This window comes from Pan paniscus, chromosome 5 (assembly GCF_029289425.2).
Source record: "Pan paniscus chromosome 5, NHGRI_mPanPan1-v2.0_pri, whole genome shotgun sequence".
Lineage (NCBI taxonomy): Eukaryota > Metazoa > Chordata > Mammalia > Primates > Hominidae > Pan > Pan paniscus.
Window position 1 is genome coordinate 24,625,727 of NC_073254.2, and position 25,007 is coordinate 24,650,733.

The 25,007-nt window shown below is 37.0% G+C and overlaps 1 protein-coding gene across 1 annotated transcript in view; it reads right to left on the minus strand.

Moving 5' to 3' along the window:
• The window catches only part of LOC100980709 (orofacial cleft 1 candidate gene 1 protein), a 100,414-nt gene extending 77,934 nt beyond the window's left edge, over positions 1–22,480 (minus strand). Inside the window, exon 1 of the mRNA XM_063605142.1 lies at positions 22,416–22,480. Within this exon, the coding sequence (XP_063461212.1) occupies positions 22,416–22,435 (20 nt within the window). The 5' untranslated portion in view covers positions 22,436–22,480. The remainder of the gene's footprint in view (positions 1–22,415) is intronic.
• Between the last annotated feature and the right edge of the window lie 2,527 nt (positions 22,481–25,007).

The window sequence follows — 25,007 nt, forward strand, 5'->3', positions numbered from 1 at the left end:
AGGTACACAACACGAGGTCCAGAAGAGTCCCAAGCACAGGAGCTTCTGTCTCCATGGAGTTTGGATGCACCACGCTCCTCGCACATGGATCCATCCATCAACCCAGAAACCTTCCTGGGTTTAGTGGTTTTATGGAGGGGTTTAGGGGTTTTATGGAGGTTCATAACCTCATCGTTTAGGGGTTTTATGGAGGTTCCATTACGTGGACGTGATTAGTTAAATCATTGGCTATGGACGATCAGCTCAATCTCCAGCCTCCTCTCCTCCCTGGAGGCCAGGGATGTGGAGGAAGGGAGGGATGCTGAAAGTTCCAATCTTCTAATCATGGCTTGGTCTTTCTGGTGACCATCTTCCATCCTCAAGCTATCTAGGGACACCCAGCCACCAGTCTTCTCATTAGTGTAAACTCGGATGCATTTGAAAGGGGCTTATTGTGAATAACAAAACATGTTCCTTTCACCCCAACGCTCATCAACTTATAAGCGTTTTAGAAGTTCTGTGCCAGGAACCCCAGGACTAAGACCAAATATGTATGTCTTATTCTATCATATCACACAAATCCTTTTCCCTCCACAGTTTATCTGCTCTAGTGGTACTTGAAATCCCTGGACCAGTAGCATCAGTGTCTCCTAGAAACTACTGAGAAATGCAACTTCTAGGACCTCACCCCAGACCTAATAAATCAGACACTCTGGAGGTAGGGCACCACAATCTGTTTTAATATCTAGGGGAAGCTGATGCATGCTCAAATTTGAAAACCAGTGACCCAGTTGGTATATTTGTGGATCTTCCTTGCTGTCCTCTTCATCCTTCTGACCAACTATTCTAAATCAGTGATTCTACTTGATTGCATGTTAGAATCCCTTCGAGAACCTTTATAACATGCCTATGCCCCTCCCCTGAAGCTCTGGGAGTTGGACCCGGTTATGAAAATACGTGTGCAAGAGCTCCCCAGGTGATTCTATTGTACAACTGATGCTGAGAAATTTTGTTTCGAATAATCCCCAGGAGATCCCTTGATACGGAATATTTTCCTTTGGCCAATCTCAGTTTCTGAAATCTAACTATCCACGAACACATTCTGCAGATTATCCAGTGCCTCCCTCGTCCCACACTGTTGACTGACCTCTAAGTCCCCTTTTGCAGTGCTTTGGGGTGAATATTACAGCTCAATTCCTTCCACCTTATTTGCTTAATCTAAGATTGGTATATCCTGGTAAGTAGAGCTTTTATATACAAATATCTTGGCTGATTTCATGAAGCCCACATCCCATCAGATTTCCCTCTGCATTCTCTATGAAGCCTCTTCTATTCCCTCTTAATGCGTACATCTTCCCAAAGTCCCACTGAGCCATCTTCCTCCATTTGCCATCACACTGCACGGTTTCATATCTTTTATTTATTCGAATGCTTGTCTTTCCTTTCTAGACTATAAACCATTAGGGTGAAGGTAGATATCTTTCCTAGATCCAAGTTTTCACCATACCTAGAACACTGTGAATACTGTGCCTTCCAAAGGTTTGTGGAATAGAAGATAAATATCTAGTGTTAACTGTCCCCACAATCTTCATCAAATTGCTAGCCTTCAGACACTGTGCCTTAATTTCCGCCCTCCTCTTTTTGAGTTGTCTTTAACCAGTATGTTTCCCTAGCCCATTCCCTTGGCCCAGAGAATGAGCTTCAAATTTGGTCCCATCTTCTTTTCCAAGAACTCTTTGCAGCCTCAAAACACCATGGTTGAGTTAGAATGAGTATCCTTGAGAAGAGACTAATTCTGTAAATACATTCAGCAGTCATACTCTTTCATAAAATATTTAATGTGCACATACTGTTTTCAATCAACAAGCAGATAATGAAGTCTTTAACTCTAGGTTTTTAAAATAAAAAAATCATAGAATTACTGCATTTTCTCTCCCCTTCCCTAAAAGAGTCCATTATGCATATCTCCACTGCTATGATCTATACTCATCAATCAGATTATTAGATCTTGGAACTTAGGAGAGTATTTCTATTTATTTTGACATGTAGAAATTCTGTTTAACCTGACCTGAAGAATTTCTCAAATTTATCCTATTTTGTTTAACTGATCATTTGCCTCTCAAAATATTATTTCTTTCAAGTATGCCATTGGTCAGATAGAGGGCTGTCTTTCTAGCTGCTGGGGTAGGACTAGAATCAGTTCTTTTTTTCTCTGAGTAACATAGTCTTTGCACAGCCTAGTAACCCATGGATAAAACAGACAAGCCTTAAGGTCACCTCTGGCCAGACCTCTCAGTGGTGCCTACAGGTTCCCAGTGAAACACGCTCTACCTTGAACAGCCAGGGGAAGCACTGGTGGGCCTCAGCAAATAGAAAGGTGTCAGGACAAGCCTCTCTGAGACAGCTAGATATGGTCCCAACCCACAGTGAAGGTAACCAGGTATTCAGAAACTGGACTGACCAGGCACAAAGAAAAACAAAAACAAAAACAAACAAACAAACACAAATAACTTTTCCAAATAAGCAGCTAAGAGTCAATCCCTTTCTTTCATTTCAAGTCTAGCATTTGTCTAAACTCAAAGTGCTCTGCTAAATCGTGTCAACTAGCTTTGTAACTAAGACCTGCAGGCTTTAATTACCTTAAGGAGAAAGTCTGGTGTCCAAAGAAAGCCTCATTACAAACTGGGTTTTGCTTGGGGGTGGGAGAAGGCCCAGGAATGAGGCTGTCTTGGGGATCCCCTGCCAAATCAAATATATCTTCATCCTTCATGGTGATGAGACTGGTGATCCACATAATTAATATAAGCTCACACAGAAGTAAACATGAAACGATTAAACAGGAAGCCTTTAACCAGGCAGCATGAAGCAGGGAGGTGGGGGAGGAATTAATGGATAACAGAGTCTTAGAAACACAGGCAAGTAGTACATGGTATTTTTAAATGAACCTTTGTTCCTGGACTAAAACCAAATGGCTTTTAAAACTTTACTCTCCACAACAGCCTCGACAAGGTGGTTTGGAGCAGGTATTATGCCCAGAATATTTACATTCTGGCAGTTATAGCATAGTCATATGCTATAACTATATTCGATAAATGATATAGCAAATTCAAAAAGAAATAGTAAGAAAAATAGTAGTTGAATAATTTGTACTCCTTAAAGACTAAATTTGGAGGAACAGCAGATAGCTTGTGAGCCTACTATGATTGGCATTAAAACAGTAACTCTGTCGTGGTGGGCAGAGGGGGTGAGGGTAGGGGTCTTTATGTGTTGAATAGGGACCAGGCACCATGTGAACTGCTGGGAATATGTAATCTCATTTAACACTAAATACATCTTATTTGAACTCTCTGATATCATGCAATTTTTTTTTTCTTGCAGAACACCCAGGGTTAATACATGGGCACTACTAAGCAAGTGAAGTTCAAGATATGCACGTCCGATTTCCAACAGAAAAACTGCATGGAGAGGAGAAAACATAGTAACTGCAGAATCTCTTGATTAAAGCCTCCTTTTTAAAATTAGGCTTGCTTGCTTTTTTAATGTTTCAATTAGGGAATTAAGCTAAAAGGAAAAACAAAAATCTGCCCTGCAGTTTTCTGCATCAGGAAAATAAGTTGTGATAGGATGTCACTTTTGATCCTTTCTCAGATGATCTGAGTTATAAGTCACCCAGGGACCACAGTTTGGGTTTCATTAGCAGTAAGTCTAGAACATCTAAGTTCAGGACCTCCCTATAGAGCTTGACTGTGGGCTGTGGGCAAACACCTAGGGGCTACCATCACCAGCATGAGAGCCAGCTCAGAAGTCTTTTCCTGCTCCAGAAAAGAAGAATCACACCTTTGGCAGAGGCCTGAAGGCAGGATGAGTAATACCGTATTTATAGGAACCCCAAAAGAAACACCCCAAACCCTTCGGCTGTCGCCTGTCTCATTCTCTGCTGAAACGCCTATTGCATCATTTTTTTTTAAGTCAAGCAAGACCCAGCATGTGGAGAGGAGGCAGTCGGCAATTTTGCTACTGTTCTAAAACACAGCCTTTGATGAAGGCATCGAATGGTATCCCCACTTGTACAGGTAAGGAAACACGAATTAGAGGGGGTTGACTTCCTTGACTATTACCACACGAAGTAAGTAGGAGAATCATTTGAACTCAGGCAGTTTATTGTCAGGTATATGTTCTCTGCTCTTCCCTGTCTTGTCATGAGGGTAGTACCTGTTGTACATGGTTGGATATTAACCAGTGTAAACTGCCCTCCACCACCAGGAATACAGAAACATACCACAGCCAGTGGAAAATCAGAAAGATGAAAAAAGAGGGACTAGAGATTCCTAGCTAACATTGTAAACATTTTAACAGTGGAAACACTGCATCTGGAGGGATACAGAACTTGTACTTCATTTCTTCCTGAAATTTCAATCCTTTCCAGCTAACCTTGGTTTTTTAATTAAATATTAATAAAGAGGTATACTGGAGCCAGGTGAACCAAATTGATGTTTTCCTTCAAGATTCTAATGCACTTGCTTCAAATACTGGTGATGAACCCTTAAGTGGGGCCTGAACAGAGCCTGAACCCTTTGGGCTTACTGATGATGGGAGGCCTGATGTCCCTTACTTTCCAAGAGTAATACAGATAAAAGAAACAGCCTAAGGGGAAATCCTACCAACACAACTCCTATTTTTTTTAATTTTGCTTTCATGAAGACTTTCAGCTCAGGATGATGGATCTGTTTTCCATAGAGAACTGCTTGTGTTTTCACATTCTCATTATATGGAAAGGGTGCAAAAAGGAACAGAAAATAACCACAATAAAATTAGAAGAGCAAAGTATAAATTTTGAAAACTTGATGGAATATTTCTGGATGGCTTGCATTTTGAAAGCTCATTATTTCAGCTCCAAAATTAAATAAATATGGGTTTTTTTGGACTAAATATAATTTTACAACCATAAAAACAGTTTTAGAACCATTTCAAAGGCTTGACAAGTTTGACCAAACTTCTTAAAACCATTCTGTCACCCAAAGGGCAGTGCAAAAGAATAGAGGAACAAAGTGTGCATAAAATGTTTCATTAAATAAGGGCAATTGGCAAAACCTTTAATCCACCACCTCACAGCGCTAGGCACACCCTCCAAACACAGATGATAAATAGGAACAACATGGTGAAGCTTTGGTCATGCGACACATCTGTTCACTTATTTGGGTCATGTTTTAGATTTGGGCATAACAAGTTTTGATTGTCTTTATGTACGGTGACAGCAATGTAATGAATGTTGTTTGAACTCTGAATTATATAAATACGTAGACATGTTGATTTGAGAAGAGAAAACAAAGCATGTGAAAATTGGTAAAATACCCACTTCAAGAATTACAGATATTCTTCTTTAAAAAAAAAAAGAAAAGAAAGAAAGAAAGAAAAGACTAGCACGCAACTGGCAGACCACCCGTGAAGTGCGATTAAAATCTGAACATGAACAAAAGAGAATGTTCTCCAGTCAGCACAATTCCTAAAAGTATTAACTTTAAAAAGTTCTTCACTTAATCCAATGACCTTAAAATATGTCATTGAAATGCAGTATCCTTTTGTGTAATCAGTGGAAGTCCTCTCACATATATGAAATTAATTGAGATAATTAGAAAAGGCCAATAATAACGATAGTTGCTAGTATTTATGGGGCACTTTCTAGGAGTGAAACGGAAGTATTATACATGTTATCTTATGTAATCCTATCATCAAGCCTTTAAAAAAATATTAAGTGAAACATACACATTTATCAAATAAAGAAAGGCTAAGACACTAAATAAATTGAATAAAGTCACATAGCAAGATTCAAACTCACGCCCATCCTAGTCTAAGACATGTGGCCTTTTCACTACAATGTGCTGACATTTAATAGCTCTTTTTTTTCCTACAGTAGGTATAATTAGCTTGCAATGAATCAAATTAATTATTAACAACAGAAGAGAAACACATAACCCCAAAATAAGGATTCAATTCCCAGAAGAAAAAAATTCAATGACAAAATCTTCCAAGGAAACAAATAAGCAATTAAATTGGGCAAATGTGCACTCAATTTGAAAGAAATACAAAAAGGAAAATGTTCAATAATAATTCAAAATAAATCTGTCTCAAGCAATGAAGAAGTAATGAATAGAGTAATCCGAGTGTTTTTCTCTATAGAAGTAATATGTCTACCCGACTCCAGAAAGAGCCTAATTAAACATGGGGAATGTCCTTTGCCCCCATTTTTCTCTGATGATCCTGGCCACCAATAATTATTCTTTTATGCTTTGTTTTCCTACTTCACTTAATATCTGAATGACTTGTAGGCCACTTCACTTTGTACTGTTAATTTCCTTTTATATGTTTAGATCCCTACAATGAGATTTAAGCTCCTCAAAGAAGTCAAGAATATCTTGCACTTTTGTGTATGTCCATATGCCTTGCACATAATAAGTGTTCAACTAATTGTTGGTTTAATTCAGGCTGAGACTTCTGCCACTAAGATTACCTAGACACCAAATTTGATAAATGGTAGCATAATGATTACAGTTACCTTGGCAACATTTGAAAGTTTTTGCAATGTAACCTGTATTTTCAATGAAAAGCATCCAATTCTTTGCAATAGACATGATCCTTTTGCCCTTTAGTAGGCAGATCACTGTGTTTGCAAGCAACAGGTGCAGGGTGAAGCTTGTGATTTATTTGAGGTATGTTTCTCAAAAGTTACATTTCATTTTAATTTCTGCCATGTAGGAATTCATCAAGGAACCTCTAAGCAGCACAACAGATTTCATGATCTACTGCAAAATAGGAAAGACCATGACTGGATTAGTGGAAAGACGGAATGGAGCAGAGCTTGAAAAACATTGTCATAAAGAGTAAATCAGAGTCACTAGAAAAAAGGACACAAACAGAAGAAGGGTGAGGCAGAGTGAACCAAGGCTTTAAGATGTGTAAGTGCAAGTTAAGATTTAAGATGTTCTATAAATGTTTATTGAGTGACTGAAGAAATGAATGCATAATATCAGAGTCCCCGCACTTTACTGCACTTGAGAGAGTAGACGCATAATGACAGGATAGTAAAAGGGAATTGAAGGTCAGAGTTAAGATGTACTTAAGGGATACATTTAAGCTGAAGCAACCAAGAGTTCTTTGGGAGCAGCACAGAAAAACTGAACATTGTGTTATATTGCTTTTGAAAACTCCCAAGAAGTTTTGGCCAATGCAGCTACCATGCAACGCATTAAAGAGTGATGGCCACATTGTGCCTCTCCGAATCATCCAGGTGGCTGGATTAAAAGGGGGTGCACCACTTAGCAAACTCTTTCACCAGCTGTTTCTATGTGTGAATTTTGAAGCTGCCAAACCATACACGAATGGCACGTTGGCCTCTACAGTCGCACAAGCGCAGTAAGCCACTATCGCAGATGTGCTATGTTCACACAATATTCACGGTAGCTAGAGGGCAGCTAACTTCCTCAGAGGACACTGGGTGCACCAGCTGCTGGTGACAGCAATAGAATCAGATAGGTTCTGCCCTGTAGTTTTTAAATGCTGCCTGCTTTAAAAAGCAGAGCCTCCAAATAATGCAGGAGCTAACAAGTTTGCAAAGGAAATGCACTTGCAATATGCAAACCAGAGCAGCTGGGTATCCAACTGTGTAAAGAAACACGGAGAGCTCTTCTTTCCCTCAAACTGATATTACTCACACGGGTTTTACAGAGTCGAAAGCATATGCTTAAGTATAATTACTCAACAACTCAGACCAATTTCTACATCACAGCCACATAAATGAGATATTTCATTCCACCTAGGTGGTGACAATGTGACTCTTTTGCCTGGGTATTTCTGATGAGTATTATAAACCAGTGGCTCAAGAGGCAACATTTTGGGATTAATTTGAAAAACAAGATAGTTCATATGTACACAATATGTGTAACACTCTATATAAGTAGATAAAACAAATCACCATCTAGATTAAGAAAGAACATCACCAGTACAACTCAAATCTCTTCTCTATCACTCCATGTTGGTATCCCCCAGGACCAGTTGCATAATTTGAGGGGCCCAGTGCAAAATGCAAGGTCCCTTGTTCAAAATTATTAAGGATTTCTAGATGGTGACAACACAACATGAAATCACACCTAGGGTCCTTCTAAACTCAGGGCTCTATGTCACAGGTCACATTCCCATGAAACTGGTCTGGTAGTTCCTCGACTCAGCACTCACACGGAGAATTACTCTGGATTTTCTAGATATGAATACAATCATTTTAGTAGGCTTTACTCAATATATAGTAATTAAATATCATATGTTTGAAATTTATAAACATGCTGTATATCTGAAAATATGTTTTTGAGATTCATCCATGTTGCTCTATAAAGTTGTCATTAATATATTTTTATTGTTTATATTATACCAACTAATGTCACTATATGTTTAAACATTTTCCTATTGAAGAACATTCAGGTCGTATCCAGTTTTCATGTTTGTTTCTGTAAGAAACAATGCCTCCAGGAACATTTTTGCAAATGTCTCCTGGAGCCCATATTTAGAGTTCCATATGTTTTAGGCATGCTTCTCATAAACAGCATAGAAATGCACTGGGCTTTCATCAAGCCTGACAATCTGTCTTGTTACTAGTGAAAATGGTCCATTTACATTTATGTGGCTATTGGTATATTTTGATTCATTTCTATCATCTTACTCTGTGCTTTCTATTTGTCCTCCTCCATGTTTCTTTTTTTCTCCTATCTTATCTTGATTTTCATTTCAATTTTTCTCTACTGCTTTAATTGAATTCTTTCTTATTCTGTCCTTGGAATTGTAGCATATCTAAATATCAATGTCTCAGGTTAATCATTATCTTAATTATCTAATCAAATAATGCTGAAATTAGAGAATGTTTTAACTTTTGTCACCCTCTTTCAAATTTATAAACTAATGTCATTCAGTATTTTAGTTCTGCCTTATTATTTTGCCCTACAAAATAGACATTGTTAGTATTATTTTATACTGTCAGTAATTATTTAGATTTATCTACATGTTTATCCATTTCTTGGCTCACATTCCTTCTTATATATCAGAAATTCCTTCTAGAGTCATTTTTATTTCATCTGAAGTACAGTTTTAAATGTTCCTTTACTTAGAACCTAATGATAGTAACGTCTCAGTTTTGTTCATCTGAAGATCTATTTGGTTTTGGTTCCTGAAATACAGTTTTACTTGCTAAACAACTTAAAATTGACAGCTACTCCATCTTGACACAGCATTCATGGTTGCTATCAGTCTAGTTTTTGTTCCTTTCTGGAAAAGAGAATAATTTTAAAATCATCTTTTTGTCTTTGGTACACCCCAGTTCCACCACAATGTATAGAGGGGTAGATTTCTTTTTATTTTCATGTTTGGAAATTTTGTTCACATCTCTGATTATTCAAATCTATCACCAGTTCTGAAAACAGCTCATCCACTATACAGCCAAATATTGCCTCCTCATTCTCTCTGTTGTCTCAAATTTAAAATGCTAGATCTTCTCATTATAACCTCTGTGTCTCTTACACTCGATTTTCTATTGTCAGTCACCTTTTTCTATAAGCTATATTCTGGTTTATTTCTTCACATTTGTCTTCCTATTTACTAGTTCTCTCTTTAGCCGTGTCTACTTACTGCTCAACTATTCATGATTTTATTGCAATAAACGCATTTTTTCATTTTAAGGATGTTGTCTTTTTAGAAGACAAATTAGTCCAAAACTAAAAATTAAGAGAGGTGTGTACCTATTTTCCAAGTTCAGCAGTTGACTGTTGACTCTGGTCTAAAAGAAAGCTTTCCAGGCATGGCTTGCTGAGGAATGGGGCCAGGTGGTGGCTAATCTTTTTATTCTCAGTTCAACCAATTAGCCAGGACAGTGTTAATTATCTCATGCTGATGACAGGTCTATTGTCTCAGTCTATATCAATGAATGAAATGGAAAAGGAGAGCCTTTTGCATGGTGTTAGTGTGATCCATGGTACTTTCATTTCTGCTTTCACTTTTGGGCAGGTAACAGTATAGGATTGCTTAAAAGGAAAAGGCAATAGATCTTCAGTAAAGTCTAGGAAAATACAAATGGGTGCTTGAAGATGATGATGCAGATTAGAGGGCAATATGGAGATGATACAGCAAAGAAGTGAGGAAGAGGAAGAAGAAGAAAAAAACAAAGGTAGGAATATGGATGGACTGCTGATTCAGTTCTAGTGGCCTGATGTCAGTAAATGTGTGATGAAGCTGTTAAAACCACCAACCACCAGCAGAGACTTACTTACTTTCTTTTTTTTTTTTTTTTTTTTTTTTTTTGAGATGAACTCTTGCTCTGTCACCCAGGCTGGAATGCAGTGGTGCAATCTCAGCTCACTGCAAGCTCTGCCTCCCGGGTTCAAGCAATTCTCCTGCCTCAGCCTCCCAAGTAGCTGGGATTACAGGCACCCACCACTGTACCTGGCTAATTTTTGTATTTTTAGTAGACATGGGGTTTCACCATGTTGGCCACGCTGGTCTCGAACTGCTGACCTCAGGCAATCCACCAACTTTCTTTAAAAACTTTCTATCCTCTTAGACTGTGTGTGTGTGTGTGTGTGTGTGTGTGTGTCTTATAATTTATTTTATATACATAGCATACATATTTTAAACCTAAACTATAGGATATACTTGAGTATCATACTTCATATTTAATAATACTATAGGCTGTGGATATGGTAGAGACACAGCTTGCCAATTACATTTTTAGCAGCCATACCAAAGAACGAATATTTCATAAGAAACCTAAAGGGATTACTTTTTGAGTCTTTCACTGGAGAAAGAAGACTATCATCTGAAGAGGCAGCTTAAGGGGACTGTTTAGATGTTGTAAAGAGCCATCAAGTTTATTATTTGTGACATAAATGGAAACTTTTTAAGTAGATTATGTTCTGACATAAAGAATTCCAGTTAAGACACCAAATTGCAAGGCAAAGACACAAACAGCTGCTGCAGCTTTGAAACTGTACTTACAGCTCACTTGTTCACAAAAATGTTTAGATCAACTTCACTACTTTCAAACTTTCTGCAGACAAGAGGCATGGATGTATTACAGGCCTAGGGAATGGTTTTAGAAACGATCAAAGGCTAACACAAAACCAAGAAATGTTCAGGAGGTACAAGCCTCCACCTCATGAATGAAGTGTTCACTACAAACACTGTGATATTATTGAAGAAAACATGGGCAACCAACCTATGAAACAAAATGAAAAACTTAAACCATAATAAAATTACTGCTATCATATTGAAGCAGTCCCAGAGAATCGATAAACAATTTGGTTTCCAGAGAATATGAATTCTACTTGCCAAAGAGAATCTGAGGGACCAATTCTTTTTTGATGCTATTCTCTCCACTCCAGTTTCTGCCTGTCTAGAGTCCTTCCATCCTTCAAGCCTAGGTCAGCATCTACTCCTCCACAAAACACTACTTCATTAGCTCTTTCCATTCCTCTAACACATAGGATGTATTGATCTTCATTTGTGTTTTTACCTTTGAATTCTGTAGCATATAATTTGCATCACTATTCATGCTTGTTATAAGACGATGCCGCTTAGAAAATTTCATAGCAATCTCAAGGCTTCCTGACTACCACATCTTATTTGTGGTTTTAACAATTCAATGATGCCAGTGAGAAAAATATTATTACTGTTACCTCATTGTATGCTTGGCACATAGAAGACAGTTGGTAAATATGAGTTGAATAGGTGTCAGTTTTTGACAAAGAAACAAAACCTCAAAGATACTTTCAAGTTTACACAGTTAAGAAACAGCAAAACCACGTCTTAGCATATACCTTGATCTTCAGGTTCCCAATCCAAGATGCTTTGCATTACCAGGGCTGCCTCTCATATTCTGCCTTGTTTTTACATGCTCACACACTCTCACACACACAGAAGCATAACACACTCATATATATGCTCACACTCTCACAGCTACTCTTAGATACATTCACACAGAGACATATACACACAGTCACACACAAACACATATGTACCCACACACTCACACTTTCTCACACACTAACATATACACTCACACACACAAGCACACACAGAGCTTACGTACTAGATTGAAATATCTTACCTACCACATTGAAATTGTGTTCCAGTGTGAATGACTAGTAAAAACTGGTTTTTAGTCCACCCACAGTGAGGCTTGCAAATAAGTTGTTTATTGAATTTAAACAGCAGAAATACCTATTCAATGGCAAATAAACATGCTGCACTATCCTGAGAAGTAATTTAAATAAACTACAATAAACAAAAGTTTATCTATTCTTTCTTAAAGCTCTCTTGTGCTCTACTGAGAAGGAGACTGATTGACTGAAATGAAAAAATAATAATAATCCAGGAACAACCAGAAATGAAGATGTACAGGAAGTAGAGGATTCTTCAACCGGAAGTGAAGATGCACACGAAATTTGAGGATTTCTTTCTACACACTGTCCCCTATGCCCACCTGGGAGAATTCTAACCTCCTTCTCATCCAAGTTCTCACACCTGCAGTCTGAACAGTTGGGAACCACCAAGAAAGGTGTCCTTACTCCCAAGAGGACCAGACAAGTTGAGGAGGCAGCAGGACGCCGACGGGACCAGAATGATCTTCACGAACCCTCAAATCTCTGAAGTCTCCAGTCTCCATACCCATAGCAAACCACTGTACCTGGGAGTATTCCTTAGGCCACTCTGTGAGGTGTTACGTCTGCCTTCAGTGCTAACTGAGAGTGCTGTCTTCAGAGTCTAAATTCACTGCTAAATGCAGGTGTCTGCATTTCCAGATATTAATAGCTTGAATGTTGTTTGGTGACACATATTATAAGTACATAAAAACATACCCATTGTAAGAGATCATGCTGGTTGTTTACTTTCTCCAGTTTCTATTACCTGTGGAATTAATAATGAATATTTTAAAAGTATTATTTGAGAGTCATCAGTGAAATCATTTAGCTTGAATTATCAGTTCTTGAATTAGCTGAGGTGGGGGAGCGGAGATGGGTCATGAGTGGAACCAGAGGAAAAGATGATGCCAAAGGAACATCACCACTCTCATCCAGAATCAGGATTTTGAAGCGTTGCCTTAGGTGGAAACTGACTGCTACCATATGGTTACATTTTCCAGGGCAAAATAAATCAATTAAAAATGTCTACAGAGGGGCCAAGTATTACAGTCTTTTTGTCTGTTTCTAAGACTTATTTCATCACCAATATTAGTTATTGAAGAAAACATGGGCAACCAACCTATGAAACAAAATGAAAAACTTAAACCATAATAAAATACCTGCTATCATACCGAAGCAGTCCCCAATCAATAAGCAATTTGGTTTCCAGAGAATAAGAATCCTACTCGCCAAAGAGAATCTGAGGCACCAATTCTTTTTGATGCTATTCCCTCTACTCCAGTTTCTGCCTGTCTAGAGTCCTTCCATCCTTTAAGCGTAGATCAACGTCTACTCCTCCAGAAAACACTACTTCATTAGCTCTTTCCATTCCTCTAACACATAGAATGTATTGATTTTAGGAATATATAAATAAAAAGAATCCCAGTGCGATGTGCAGTATGTGGGTAATGGATACACTAAAAGCTCCAACTTCACCACTAAGAAATATCTCCATGCAACAAAATTGCATTTGGATCCCTTAAACATATACAAACTTTTTAAAATCCTGTTTTTATTCTAATATTTAATAAATATGTAACTCCTTTGCTAACATAAGAAACACTTTATGAATGATGAGAATGTATTGACACCAATTAACATCCTTCCGGGTCGGGCGCAGTAGCTCACACCTGTAATCCTAGCACTTTGGGAGGCGGAGGCAGGAGGATCACAAGGTCAGGAGATGGAGACCATCCTGGCCAACATGGTGAAACCCTGTCTCTACTAAAAATACATCCATCTCAAAAAAAAAAATCCTTCCGAATTACAGGAAGAACATAAAAGTTGCTAACATTGCAAGTTGATGGTAAACATGTTTCATATATGAACATAGTTAAGTATTAATAATAAATATTACTGTTATTAAAGTTCTATGGGTAATGCTTTATCTCAACTGGTCTTTAAAACAGTCCATGAAATTATTCCCATTTTAAAGTTCATTCTCATTTTAAAGCTCAATATTTTTATATTTAAATTTTTAAAATTTATAATTATTCCCATTTGAAGCTCAGGGAATTTTTAAGAGGCTTTCCTGAGGACATACAAGCCAGCATGTGACAGAAAACAGTCCAGATGCAAACCACATCTTCTCATTTTAACTCAAGTGCCTCTGGGATCTGTTGGAGGCATGAATACAATCCATGTGTTTTGACCCAAGTCCACTACTCTTCACACGGTGACACAGTCGACAAATTAAAAATATGACCCCCAGAGGGTCATGGGTGAAAAAAGTGACAAAGATTGTTTTACATGCACAACAGCCATTTAGTTAAAAAGAAATCACGAACCTATCTTATTTTAACCTCTTAAGTGTTAGAGGGAGTGAAGGTATAGGAATACTTTCTGGGCTGGATTTGGATCTAAGTATTTGTATACTTAAAGCAGAGTCTCTCAACAGCAACACTACTGAAATTTGGGGCCAGCTATTTCTCCTATGTAGGAGTGACGGAGACTGTCCTATGCATCTTGCGCTATTTTGCAACATCCCTGGCCTCTACTCACTAGATGCCAGTAGTGATAACAAAAAGTGTGTCATTTTTGACAGACATTGCCTCCCTGAGAAGCAAAACTCACTCTTCCCCTTATTGAGAACCATAGACTTAGAAGTATGATTTATTTTTTTCTGCACCTGAAAGGAGTTCTGTTTAATCTGAATTATAAAATGTAACTGAGAAAAGTTCCAAACTTCCTTCAGATGTAGAAGAAATCCAAAAACAGACTGTTCTCCCACACCAAGTGTGAGAAAATTGCCCGACCACATATTACCAAGAGCAACTATCTTGTAGTTGACAGTGACTTCCCTGGCCTTCGATTTTCTGCCACGGATGGAACATTCACCATACATTGTATCTTGATGGCACAAAAGCATGCCATGAGCAGTAACATACTTAGAGGATGTTAAGAATTTGGGGGAATTTTGTCATTCAGATATTTTTACGTAAAATATGACAAATGCATGAACTGTGGTACTAGAACCCAAGGGGGTTGTGCCAGTGTGAAATGAGTAAGAGAGGAAACCAAAACCAAAAAAAAAAAAAAAAAGTGAATCCACCTGATCAACTGATTTCCAATAAAGGTTCCAAAGTAATTCAATGGAGGTATAAAAGTTTTTTCAACAGTGGTGCTAGATCAACTGGAAGTCCATATGGAAAAAAAAAATTAACTTTTACCATACAACATTTACAAAAGTTAACTTGAAATAGAACACAGATCTAAACATAAAACCTAAAACTACAGAAGTTCTTAGAAAGACACAGGGGCAAAAATCTTCACAACTTTGGAGTAAGCAAAGATAGAATATATATATATATATATATATATATATATATATATATATGATATTGGATTTCATCAAAACGTAAAACTTTTTCTTTTTGAAAAGTACCATTAATTATGTAAAAGGCAAGATATATGCTGGGGATAAATATTGGCTATACATCTAGCACACAAGAATTTGTGTCCAGAATACATAAAGAACTCTCACAACTAAAGAAGAAGACAAACAACTCAATTTTTTAAATGGGCAAAAAATTTGAATGAACATTTCACAAAAGGAAAGATATATAAATGGTCAATAAGCACAGGAAAAGACGCTTCATGTCACTGGTCATAAAGAAAATGCAAACCAAAGCCACAGAAAGATAACACTGCACGTGCATGAGATTTGCTAACATGTAAAAGGTTGACCATACCAAGTGTCGGCAAGGATGAAGAGGGATGGGAACCCTCATGTAGCGCCAATGGGATGTAAAATGGGACAAACATTTTGGAAAACAGTTCAGTCATTTCTTAAAATGTTAAAATACACCTACCATACCATCCAGTCATTCCAGTTCTAGCCATTGACCCACAAGATTCAAACAAATGTGCCCACATTTGAATATGAAAATATTCATAGCAGCTTTCTTTATACCAAATACTTTGAAAAACTCAAAATTAAAATATATCCATACAGTGGAATACTACTCAGCAATAAAAAGGAATGAACTATTAATATATGTAATAATATGGATGAATCTTAAAATTATTATGTCAAGTAGAAGAGACCAGTCAATAAAGACAGTATACTATATGATTCCATTTGTATAAATTCTATAACATGAAAACCAATTTGTAGTGATGGGAAGCAGGTTGGTGTTTCCTGGGGTTGATGTGGAAGGAGACATGAATTTCAAAAAGGTACAAGGAAATTTGTACAATGACAGACATGTTTGCTAACTTGATTGTGATGATGACTTTAAGGGTGTGTACCTGTGTCAAAACTGTTGAAATCATAAACTTTAAATATACGTAGTTTATTGCACTTCAATTTTAGCTCAATAAAATAAAAAGGAACAAGTTGTAGGAAAATAAAAAGTTTCATCTACCTAATAGAAATTGTGATGAAGGACACAATTCACCCCAAACATCTTTTATTCCAAAGTAACCACTAAAGACAATTTTGGTAAAGTTATATGTTGCATAAACATCCAACCCATGACATAGCTGTGCTTGGGAACCAGTCTAACTAGTGTATCTTGACTTTCAGGCCAGAATTTAAAATAACAAAAACATACACACACACACACACACACACACACACACACACACACACACACACAGAAAGAGAAAGCGAGAGAGCAAGAGAGAGAAGTGAGAGAGAAAGACACCACAAAATTCTATTGCAAAGCAAAAATCACCTGTGTTACAATTATTTCCTTCTGCCGTCCTCTGCATTCTTTCTTTATTTGAGGCTGTCATAGTTCTGTCCTATTTTTGTTCAAAAAATAGCTAATCTTTTTTAAATAAAATGATACACCCTTACAGAGTGAAGTATTTGAGCTGGGTTTATATTAATGCTTCAACAAATACCAAGTGTTACAAAAGTTTAGAAATCTTGGACATGCATTAATAAAGTGAATTCTACGTGCTTTATATTTTATGCTTGGGAAACCCAAACTGAAGCAAAATTATATTTAGTTGCTGTTGTAAAGGTGCCAGACCTGAAAAAGGTATACTCTGAGTGAGGTCTCACTCATGTCCCTCATCTAAGCTAAGTCAAACAATAAATGCACTTAATATTATTTGAGTCACAACAGAGAGATTAAGTTAACAACCAAAAAAATCCGGATTTATATTTTCCCTTATCTGGCCTCTTGGGGCATCTTTTCTCTGAAAAAAAAAAAAAAAAGGGCTGAAAACCAACAAACTAGGACTTGAATACTTGTTAGGTGTATTGTATTTTTGCACTCATAAAATAAAGGACTGTAATTCTGTAGCTTATAATCACATTTTGTGCTTCTCTTTGTTTCTCTCTCACAATGGTGAATTGTTTATTATGTCACAGGTTAAGCATTATATAGATTTAGGGTGAGCTGACCAATGCTGACACAATATCAGGCTCTTACATCAGAACTTCAGTATTACTACATCTGGCCAGTGTAGACATAAGTGAACACATTATTTGCAAAGACATTACGCTTTTTTCTTTTTGCTCCAAGATCAGCAAATGCCTTGATGCAAATGATGTTATAATCCAGAAGAAGGGTTAGCACTTAGGAAGCAAAATAAGGCAAAAGAAATAAAACAGGTCAGAATGAAGGAAGAAGAAAGACAATACGGAAGCAAACAAGACACAAGATAAACCTAACAAAAATCTAAATTTAAAAAGCAAGCAGACCATAAGCAAGTAGACTCCAAAAAGTAGGAGCATAAATATCAAGAGTTGCACACAAATATAAGCAAACTTATTCTAATTATTTTTTAAAATGGAAGTAATGATAGCCAAGACGAAGAACATACTGTGATTTAAACACACACACACACACACATACACGAAACAAGGGAGACACACTGAATTTTAAGCATAGCTTTATAACTTTTTATCCCTGTGGTCTTGGCCAAGCCATTTAACTCTGTTCTCCTTCAGATTTTTCTGTTTAATCAGAGTAATAACAACACAATCAAAGGAAAGTTGCTATATGAATTGAATAAGATAATGCTGATTGAGCCCTTAAGACAGATCAAGGAGCATTATATACCCAATAAAGTGTAGATACTTTTATAAATTTATTTAGGATCTATAATAGAGAAAAATCTAATGCCATACAGCAACAAATCAGTTACACTAAAGAAACATTACTACTACATGTCTACATCAAAAGAATCTATAAAATGTGGCAATAGTCATGTAAGGGAAACTGAGAAAATAGTCCTAATAATCTACAATGATATAGTTCATCCAAATGATTAATAGCAGAGATATTACAGGAAAGAGAAGGGACCCGAAATGAAATTAGTGTTATTCAAATTATTTTCTTGACTTAAAAAAGTTTCAATATAGATTCACAGAGGGCCCAGAGAACCACCCAAAAACAATCCCTAAAGAAAGATACCACCTTTTTGCCATGTTTTTAAATCTAAAAGATAAAAATCATATTTTACCAGCTGCAAATAAGAAGGTATGATGGCTAATTTCAGGTGTCAACCTGACGGGATACCCAGATAACTTGTAAAGCATCATTTCTGGGTGTATCTGTGAGAGTGTTTTCAGAGGAGGTTGGCATATGAATGAGTGGACTCAGTAAGGAAGCTCTCCCCTCACCAGTATGGGCGAGTATTATCCAGTCTGTCAAGGGCACTGAGAGAACATAAGGGCAGGGGAAAGGCAAATTCACTCTGTCCTCTGGAGCTGGGATATCAATCTTTTCCTGCCTTGGACATTAGAATTCCAGGTTCATGGCCGGGCGTGGTGGCTCACACCTGTAATCCCAGCACTTTGGGAGGCTGAGGTGTGCAGATCACGAGGTCAGGAGTTTGAGACCAGCCTGGCCAATATAGTGAAACCCCGTCTCTACTAAAAATACAAAAATTAGCTGGGCATGGTGACACGCGCCTGTAGTCCCAGCTACTCTGGAGGCTGAGGCAGAAGAACTGCTTGAATCCGGGAGGCGGAGGTTGCAGTGAGCTGAAATCACGTCACTACACTCCAGCCCGGGCGACAGGGCGAGACTCCATCTCAGACAAAAAAAAAAAAAAGAATTCAGGGTTTGTGGGCCTTCCACCTCTGGGATTTACACCAGTGAACCCCCTGGTTCTCAGGCTTCTGGACTCCTGACCCACAGAAATGATGAAATAACAAATTCATGTTCTGCGGTAATTTGCTATACAGCAAGAGAAATCTAAAACACTATCCTTAGCACTAAAAAATTATTTATTTTCTCTGATTTTCTTTGTATGAATCTACTTAGAATGACATTTCATCTTCTGAGTTCTTGGCATAAGTGATTGTTATTTTTTTTTGCTTTAAATGAGTTAGAGTGATTAACATCTTCAAGATACATGAAACCAGCGTAGCACAGGAAAACTCCTACCGCAGAGCTAAGACAACTTGCATTCATCTAGGCAGTCATTCTGAGCTCAACAGTCATGGAAAGCCTTTGCTTCTCCCTAATTATTTACAAAGTCATCTTGAATTATGAAGGTGTAAATGTAGTAGGAAAAAAAAGAGAAACATGCGTGGTTAAACTAGGCTGACTGAATTTTTATTAGCCTGAAAAATCAGAACAAAGAACTTGGTAGCTTCCCCTAAACTCCTTTTATGGTCTCTAAGTTGTCCACCCACAGAATCTACAAGCCTGACCAGAAGGCTGCTTGGTTCAACTATTTAGTTCTCCAAACTTTGGCGCTATACCGTGAATCAAAGCCTCATAAGGATTTCTCTGACGTACTCTCCAGCTTCTGAGTTTACATATGCCACTTGGGCTGTCTGGGTAATAGGATAATTGTTTCTCATTCTTGAAAAAAACTATATTTACCAAATGTATTAGTCCATTTTCATACTGCTATGAAGCAATACCAGAGACTGAGTAATTTATAAAGAAAAAGGGGTTTAATGGACTCACAGTTCCACATGGATGAGGAGGCCTCACAATCATGGCTGAAAGCAAAAAAGGAGCAAAGGCATGTCTTACATGGAGGCAGACAAGAGAGCGTGTTCAGGTGAACTGCTCTTTATAAAACCATCAGATCTTGTGAGACTTATTCACTATCATGAGAATAGCACAAGGAAAACCCACCCCCATGATTCAATTACCTCCCACTGGGTACCTCCAACACGTGGGGATTATAGGAACTATAATTCAAGATGAGATTTGCGTGGGAACACAGCCAAACCATATTGCCAAGGATCTCAAATATTTATGAGTTCAAAAAGATACCATGTTTCTGGTCTTCAGAGGGCCACAGCTAAACCATCACAAAATGTAGACACTCATCATATTTTTCAGGCAACAGTCAATTCTGTATAAATCAGGGTTCCTCAATCTTGGCACCACTGACATTTTGGGCTGGATCATTCTTTACTATGGGAGCTGCCCTCTGCATTGTAGGATGTAGGATGCTTAGCAGCATCCTTGGCCTCTAGATGATTGTAGCACCCCTCTTCCCCAGTTGTGACATCCAAAAATAGTCTAGACATCACCCAATGTCTCCTAGGGAACATAAGAGCCCCAGCTGAGAATCACTGGTATAAACTCACCAAATAGGTGGTCAAATCTCTGCATGCATTTGAAAAGTCACCATGGGAAGACTGGGTGGTGACCATTTCTATGTCTATAGCAAGCATCCACCTACTTTTTTAGGATTTTGTTTCCCAAAACACTAGCCATGAGCCACATGTGGCTATTGAATTCCTGACATGTGGCTAGTCTGAAATGAGATACGTTGGGAGTATAAAACAAACACCAATTTCAAGGACTTTGTATTTTAAAAAGTTAAAAGATTTCATAGATTTTATATGGATTACATGTTGAAATAAAATATTTTGGATATACTAGCTTAAATAAAATATATTATTAAAATTAATTATATTTGCTTCTTTCTACTGTTTGAATGTGACTACTAGAGAATTTGAAATTACATAAGTGATTTGCATTATACTTGTATTGGATGGTTCTGTTCCAGGAAGCCAAAGCTCTTTGCATGTGAAGTAATTTTGTTCCTCATTAAGCCAACAGTATTTGAAGAACGCCCCGTGTGTGTGCACCTAGGAATATAGTGGTTGCTTTTCACCCCACCTATATGAGATACATTTATTTATGCCAAGTATTGTCATTTTATTTTGCAGATATAAAAGTAGAAACTCAAAAGATAAATCCCTAGAGCAATTCTCCCAATTGCAATGCCAAAACTAATTAAATACAACCTATTGCTCCTCATTGCCAAGTAGTTTTCAGTCACCAGACATATATGTCCCTGGAATCATAGCATGTTTCTTGTACTATAATTATTATAGAGGTAAAAATCAAATTCCCAATAAAACAATTTTCAGACACCTTAGAACAATAAAGTCAGCATTTGGTAAGAGAAAATAAAAATATTTTTATTTGTTGGGACACTCAGACAGCATTATTTTGTATAATAATTTATCACATGTTGAAAAAAGGAAAAACATTTTTCTTCTCATTTCCCATCACTTTTAGATTCCTTTTGTGAAGATTCATTGTGGTCGATGCAGGCCCCTGACTTTTTATGTATACCTAATTTGCATAATATGCAAGGGGTGCCTCATGGGATACTAAGCTTAAGACCAACTGAGTTAATTTACTTTCTTAACTCAGGTTTGAGTGGGCGCTAAACTTAAAATCAACTGAGTTAATTTGCTACCTTAAGTCAGAGAATTAGAATCATGGCTGTCCCAATTTTTTCCAAGTATCATTGTTATCATGATCATTTGACTAAGTACAGCTCCAAAATTTGTGTCTACTCTTTCTGTTAGAAGCAGAACCAAAAACACAGTAAGGGAAAGACTCCACATTTTTTTAAAATTGTGAACAAGAGTGAAAGGTAGCAACTATAGCTGAAATTATTAAGTTATGTTAGAGTAGCTCATGATGCAACACTTTCCTAGCTAACGTACTATAATCTTCAAAAAGACCCACTACTCGTCTAGAGGAAGGCACCATTATATCCCTTCAGATATACCCCAGCTGAGAAATGCTGCATGCCTCCAAACAGTTGAAGAAGACACCGAGAGAAGAGACACCTGCAACTGAGCCCAGTTGACAGCAACCCTGCACGGGAAGAGTCATGTCAGAGGAAGGAAGGAGTTAGGAGAAGCCTCCTTGTGCACCTGAGTGCCACGTGCCCGAAAGCAGCATTGTATTATCCCCCCAGAGCATGCGATTTAAGTCAGGAACAAGATTACTGGCATGGGTATGTATTTACTTACTCATACTCACTTACCTAGTCATTTGTTCTCTCATTTTTCAAAAATTATGTGCCAGGCACTATGCTAAATGTCCTGTGTTTCCTGGTGAAAGAAAGTGACAAGTAGGCAGCAGTAGGCAATAATCAACACTAGACAATTACTAATACTATACTAAAAAATGATTCTCAACTTAAATTTGAATACCCGCAAATGGGAACACTGAGCTATCAGTGTTTTTCAGAAAGTTTCTTCATGCTAGGAGTATTCTATCCTGCTCTTTGTGCTGCAAGTGTCCATGGCCTAGATCTTTCACCATTCAACCATCACATTCAATAATTATTTAATTCAATTTATTTTCCTGAAGATAGTTAAATTGGTCAATGTGTTTTCCTCTTTGGTATTAATACACAATTCATTGGTATGAGGATATCTGTAGTAACTAATAAAAACTGCTTCTTGTTTTTATTACATCAATTGGAGGTATTCCATTAATTCACAAATTTGATATTTTTAACATCATACATTTAAGGAAACACATGAAAACTTGATGAATTGCACACAATTGAAATTGAATGAGTTATATCAATCCATAAATTTGGTTGTTTCTCACATCATGCATTCATGGGAATGTGTGAGAACTTTACAACCTGTTCCCAGTTGTAATTTGTAGGTGGTAGATTAGCTTGTATTATGTGTTTTTAGTCATGAAAGCATCTGACCAAAACATGCCAGAGAGTCTATTCCTAATCATCAGATAGCTCAGCTGTGCAAAGCCTAACAGGAGATTTCCTTCCACATTTCCTTACAATTCTGACCTCTCCTTTCTAATATCCACCAAATCATTTTAAATTCCATAAATGTTCAAAGAAGCATGTACCCCAAATTAGAAACACTATTCCAGTTTCATTTCTCTAGCAGGCATTTATGGAGGCCAAATTTTACTGTTGTGGGGCTTGGAATTGAGAGTTAGTAATAAGCAATGAAACAACACCAAGCTCAAGTAAGTCCAAGGTAAGATTTGATCTGCAGGCGTGGTGCTTCTTAGAAGTGGGTTCTAGTGAGAAATGTAACTCATGCCAATAAAATTAACTCCAGAATTCAGTGCTCAAGGCTCTGCTACACAAAAATTCCATTTATTGCAAATTGTGCTATTTCCAATTTCTTTTAGTAATAAAATGCATGAATAGCCCAAAAAGGCTATAAATAGTCAACAATGCCAAGAGGTTTTTATCAGAAGCTCTGGTAGAGCGAAGGGACCAGAGCTCTCTGATCTCTTTCTCTCTTCCCTAGGGCAATACTCCACAATAACTCACTAATCATTAATAATTCTTTTGCCCATTTAGTTTCAATGAATACATAAATCAACTATTTACTCTAGGACGAGACATGGGAAATTGTTTGAAGCCAAAATTCTTTTGGGCATCAACATTATGTAAATTATATCCCCTTCTGTTTGAACTCTGAATAAGTGAAAGAAAGGAAGGAGAAAAATAAAATAAGATTCAATGATAGGTAATTTGTTCTGTACCTGTGTTTATCTGATGTCACACTTTCCTAGGTTGGTTCGATAGTATATCGGTAAAACAAAAGAACATGATACCTACTGACTTTTGACAAGGATGAATGATATGGCTTGTTATCAGGGTGAGCAGTTTTTGTGTTTCCATTTCATCATTTCATTTTATCCTTAAGCTGCTCAGTAGTTCAAACATAAATTATTTAGTTTAGGTAGACAAAGACAGTAGATGCTATTATTTTATTTACTGTCCTCAACAATATATTAAAACAACTTAAAAGTATGACATTAAATAAACAAAGGAATAAGAGAGATTACTTAAGGTTCAGAATCTTATTATCAGCATCACTTTATTAAAAAAATTAGAAAGAAGATGAAATGCAACTAAAACAATAAAACAAGCAGACATAATACTATCTAATATAAAATATTTAAAGGGTAAAACCATTTGCCCCTTCAAAGCAAACAAATTCAATGATTAAATGACTGATATGACTGATTTTTTTCCATACAAAATGCAAAGATGATCTCTTTCAATGCAATATTAGTGTAACAATCTCATTTAGGTAGTTTGTAAAATGCCATCTTCAACAGATCTAACATAGTATAATCCCTTCTGAAAACCCTAAGGCAGTTATATAATATAAACAACTCAGAAAAGTGTCAAAGTTTTGTTTCTTCTATCCCTAGTCATTTTCAGAACTTAATTTTCTTAAAAATTCCTCACTATCACCAAAATTTAATGTATGACTGAAGAGTTTTAGAAAACCCTACCTGTCTCTCTGTTCCAGGCAACACTTTCCTTTTGAAACTATCTCTATGTCTACTGTGGTTTCTATAGTGACAATTTTGTATTGGTTTCATTGTTGAGAAGATCTTGGGTAAATTCAATAGGAGTGGAAATTGTTTCACCTTGCCAGTTCGCTTTGAATTAAGAGTACTGTGGCAGTTAAAAAACAGATTTCCTCTGAAAATAAGATTCCCAATTATGGCTTCCTAGAAATGAAGAGAGTTATGTTATAGAAGAAAATATGTTTAGAATAAATTTGTTGAGTAAAAATGTATATGTCTGTCTTGGAGGAATAATCCCCTCAAAAAAAGAAAATATATA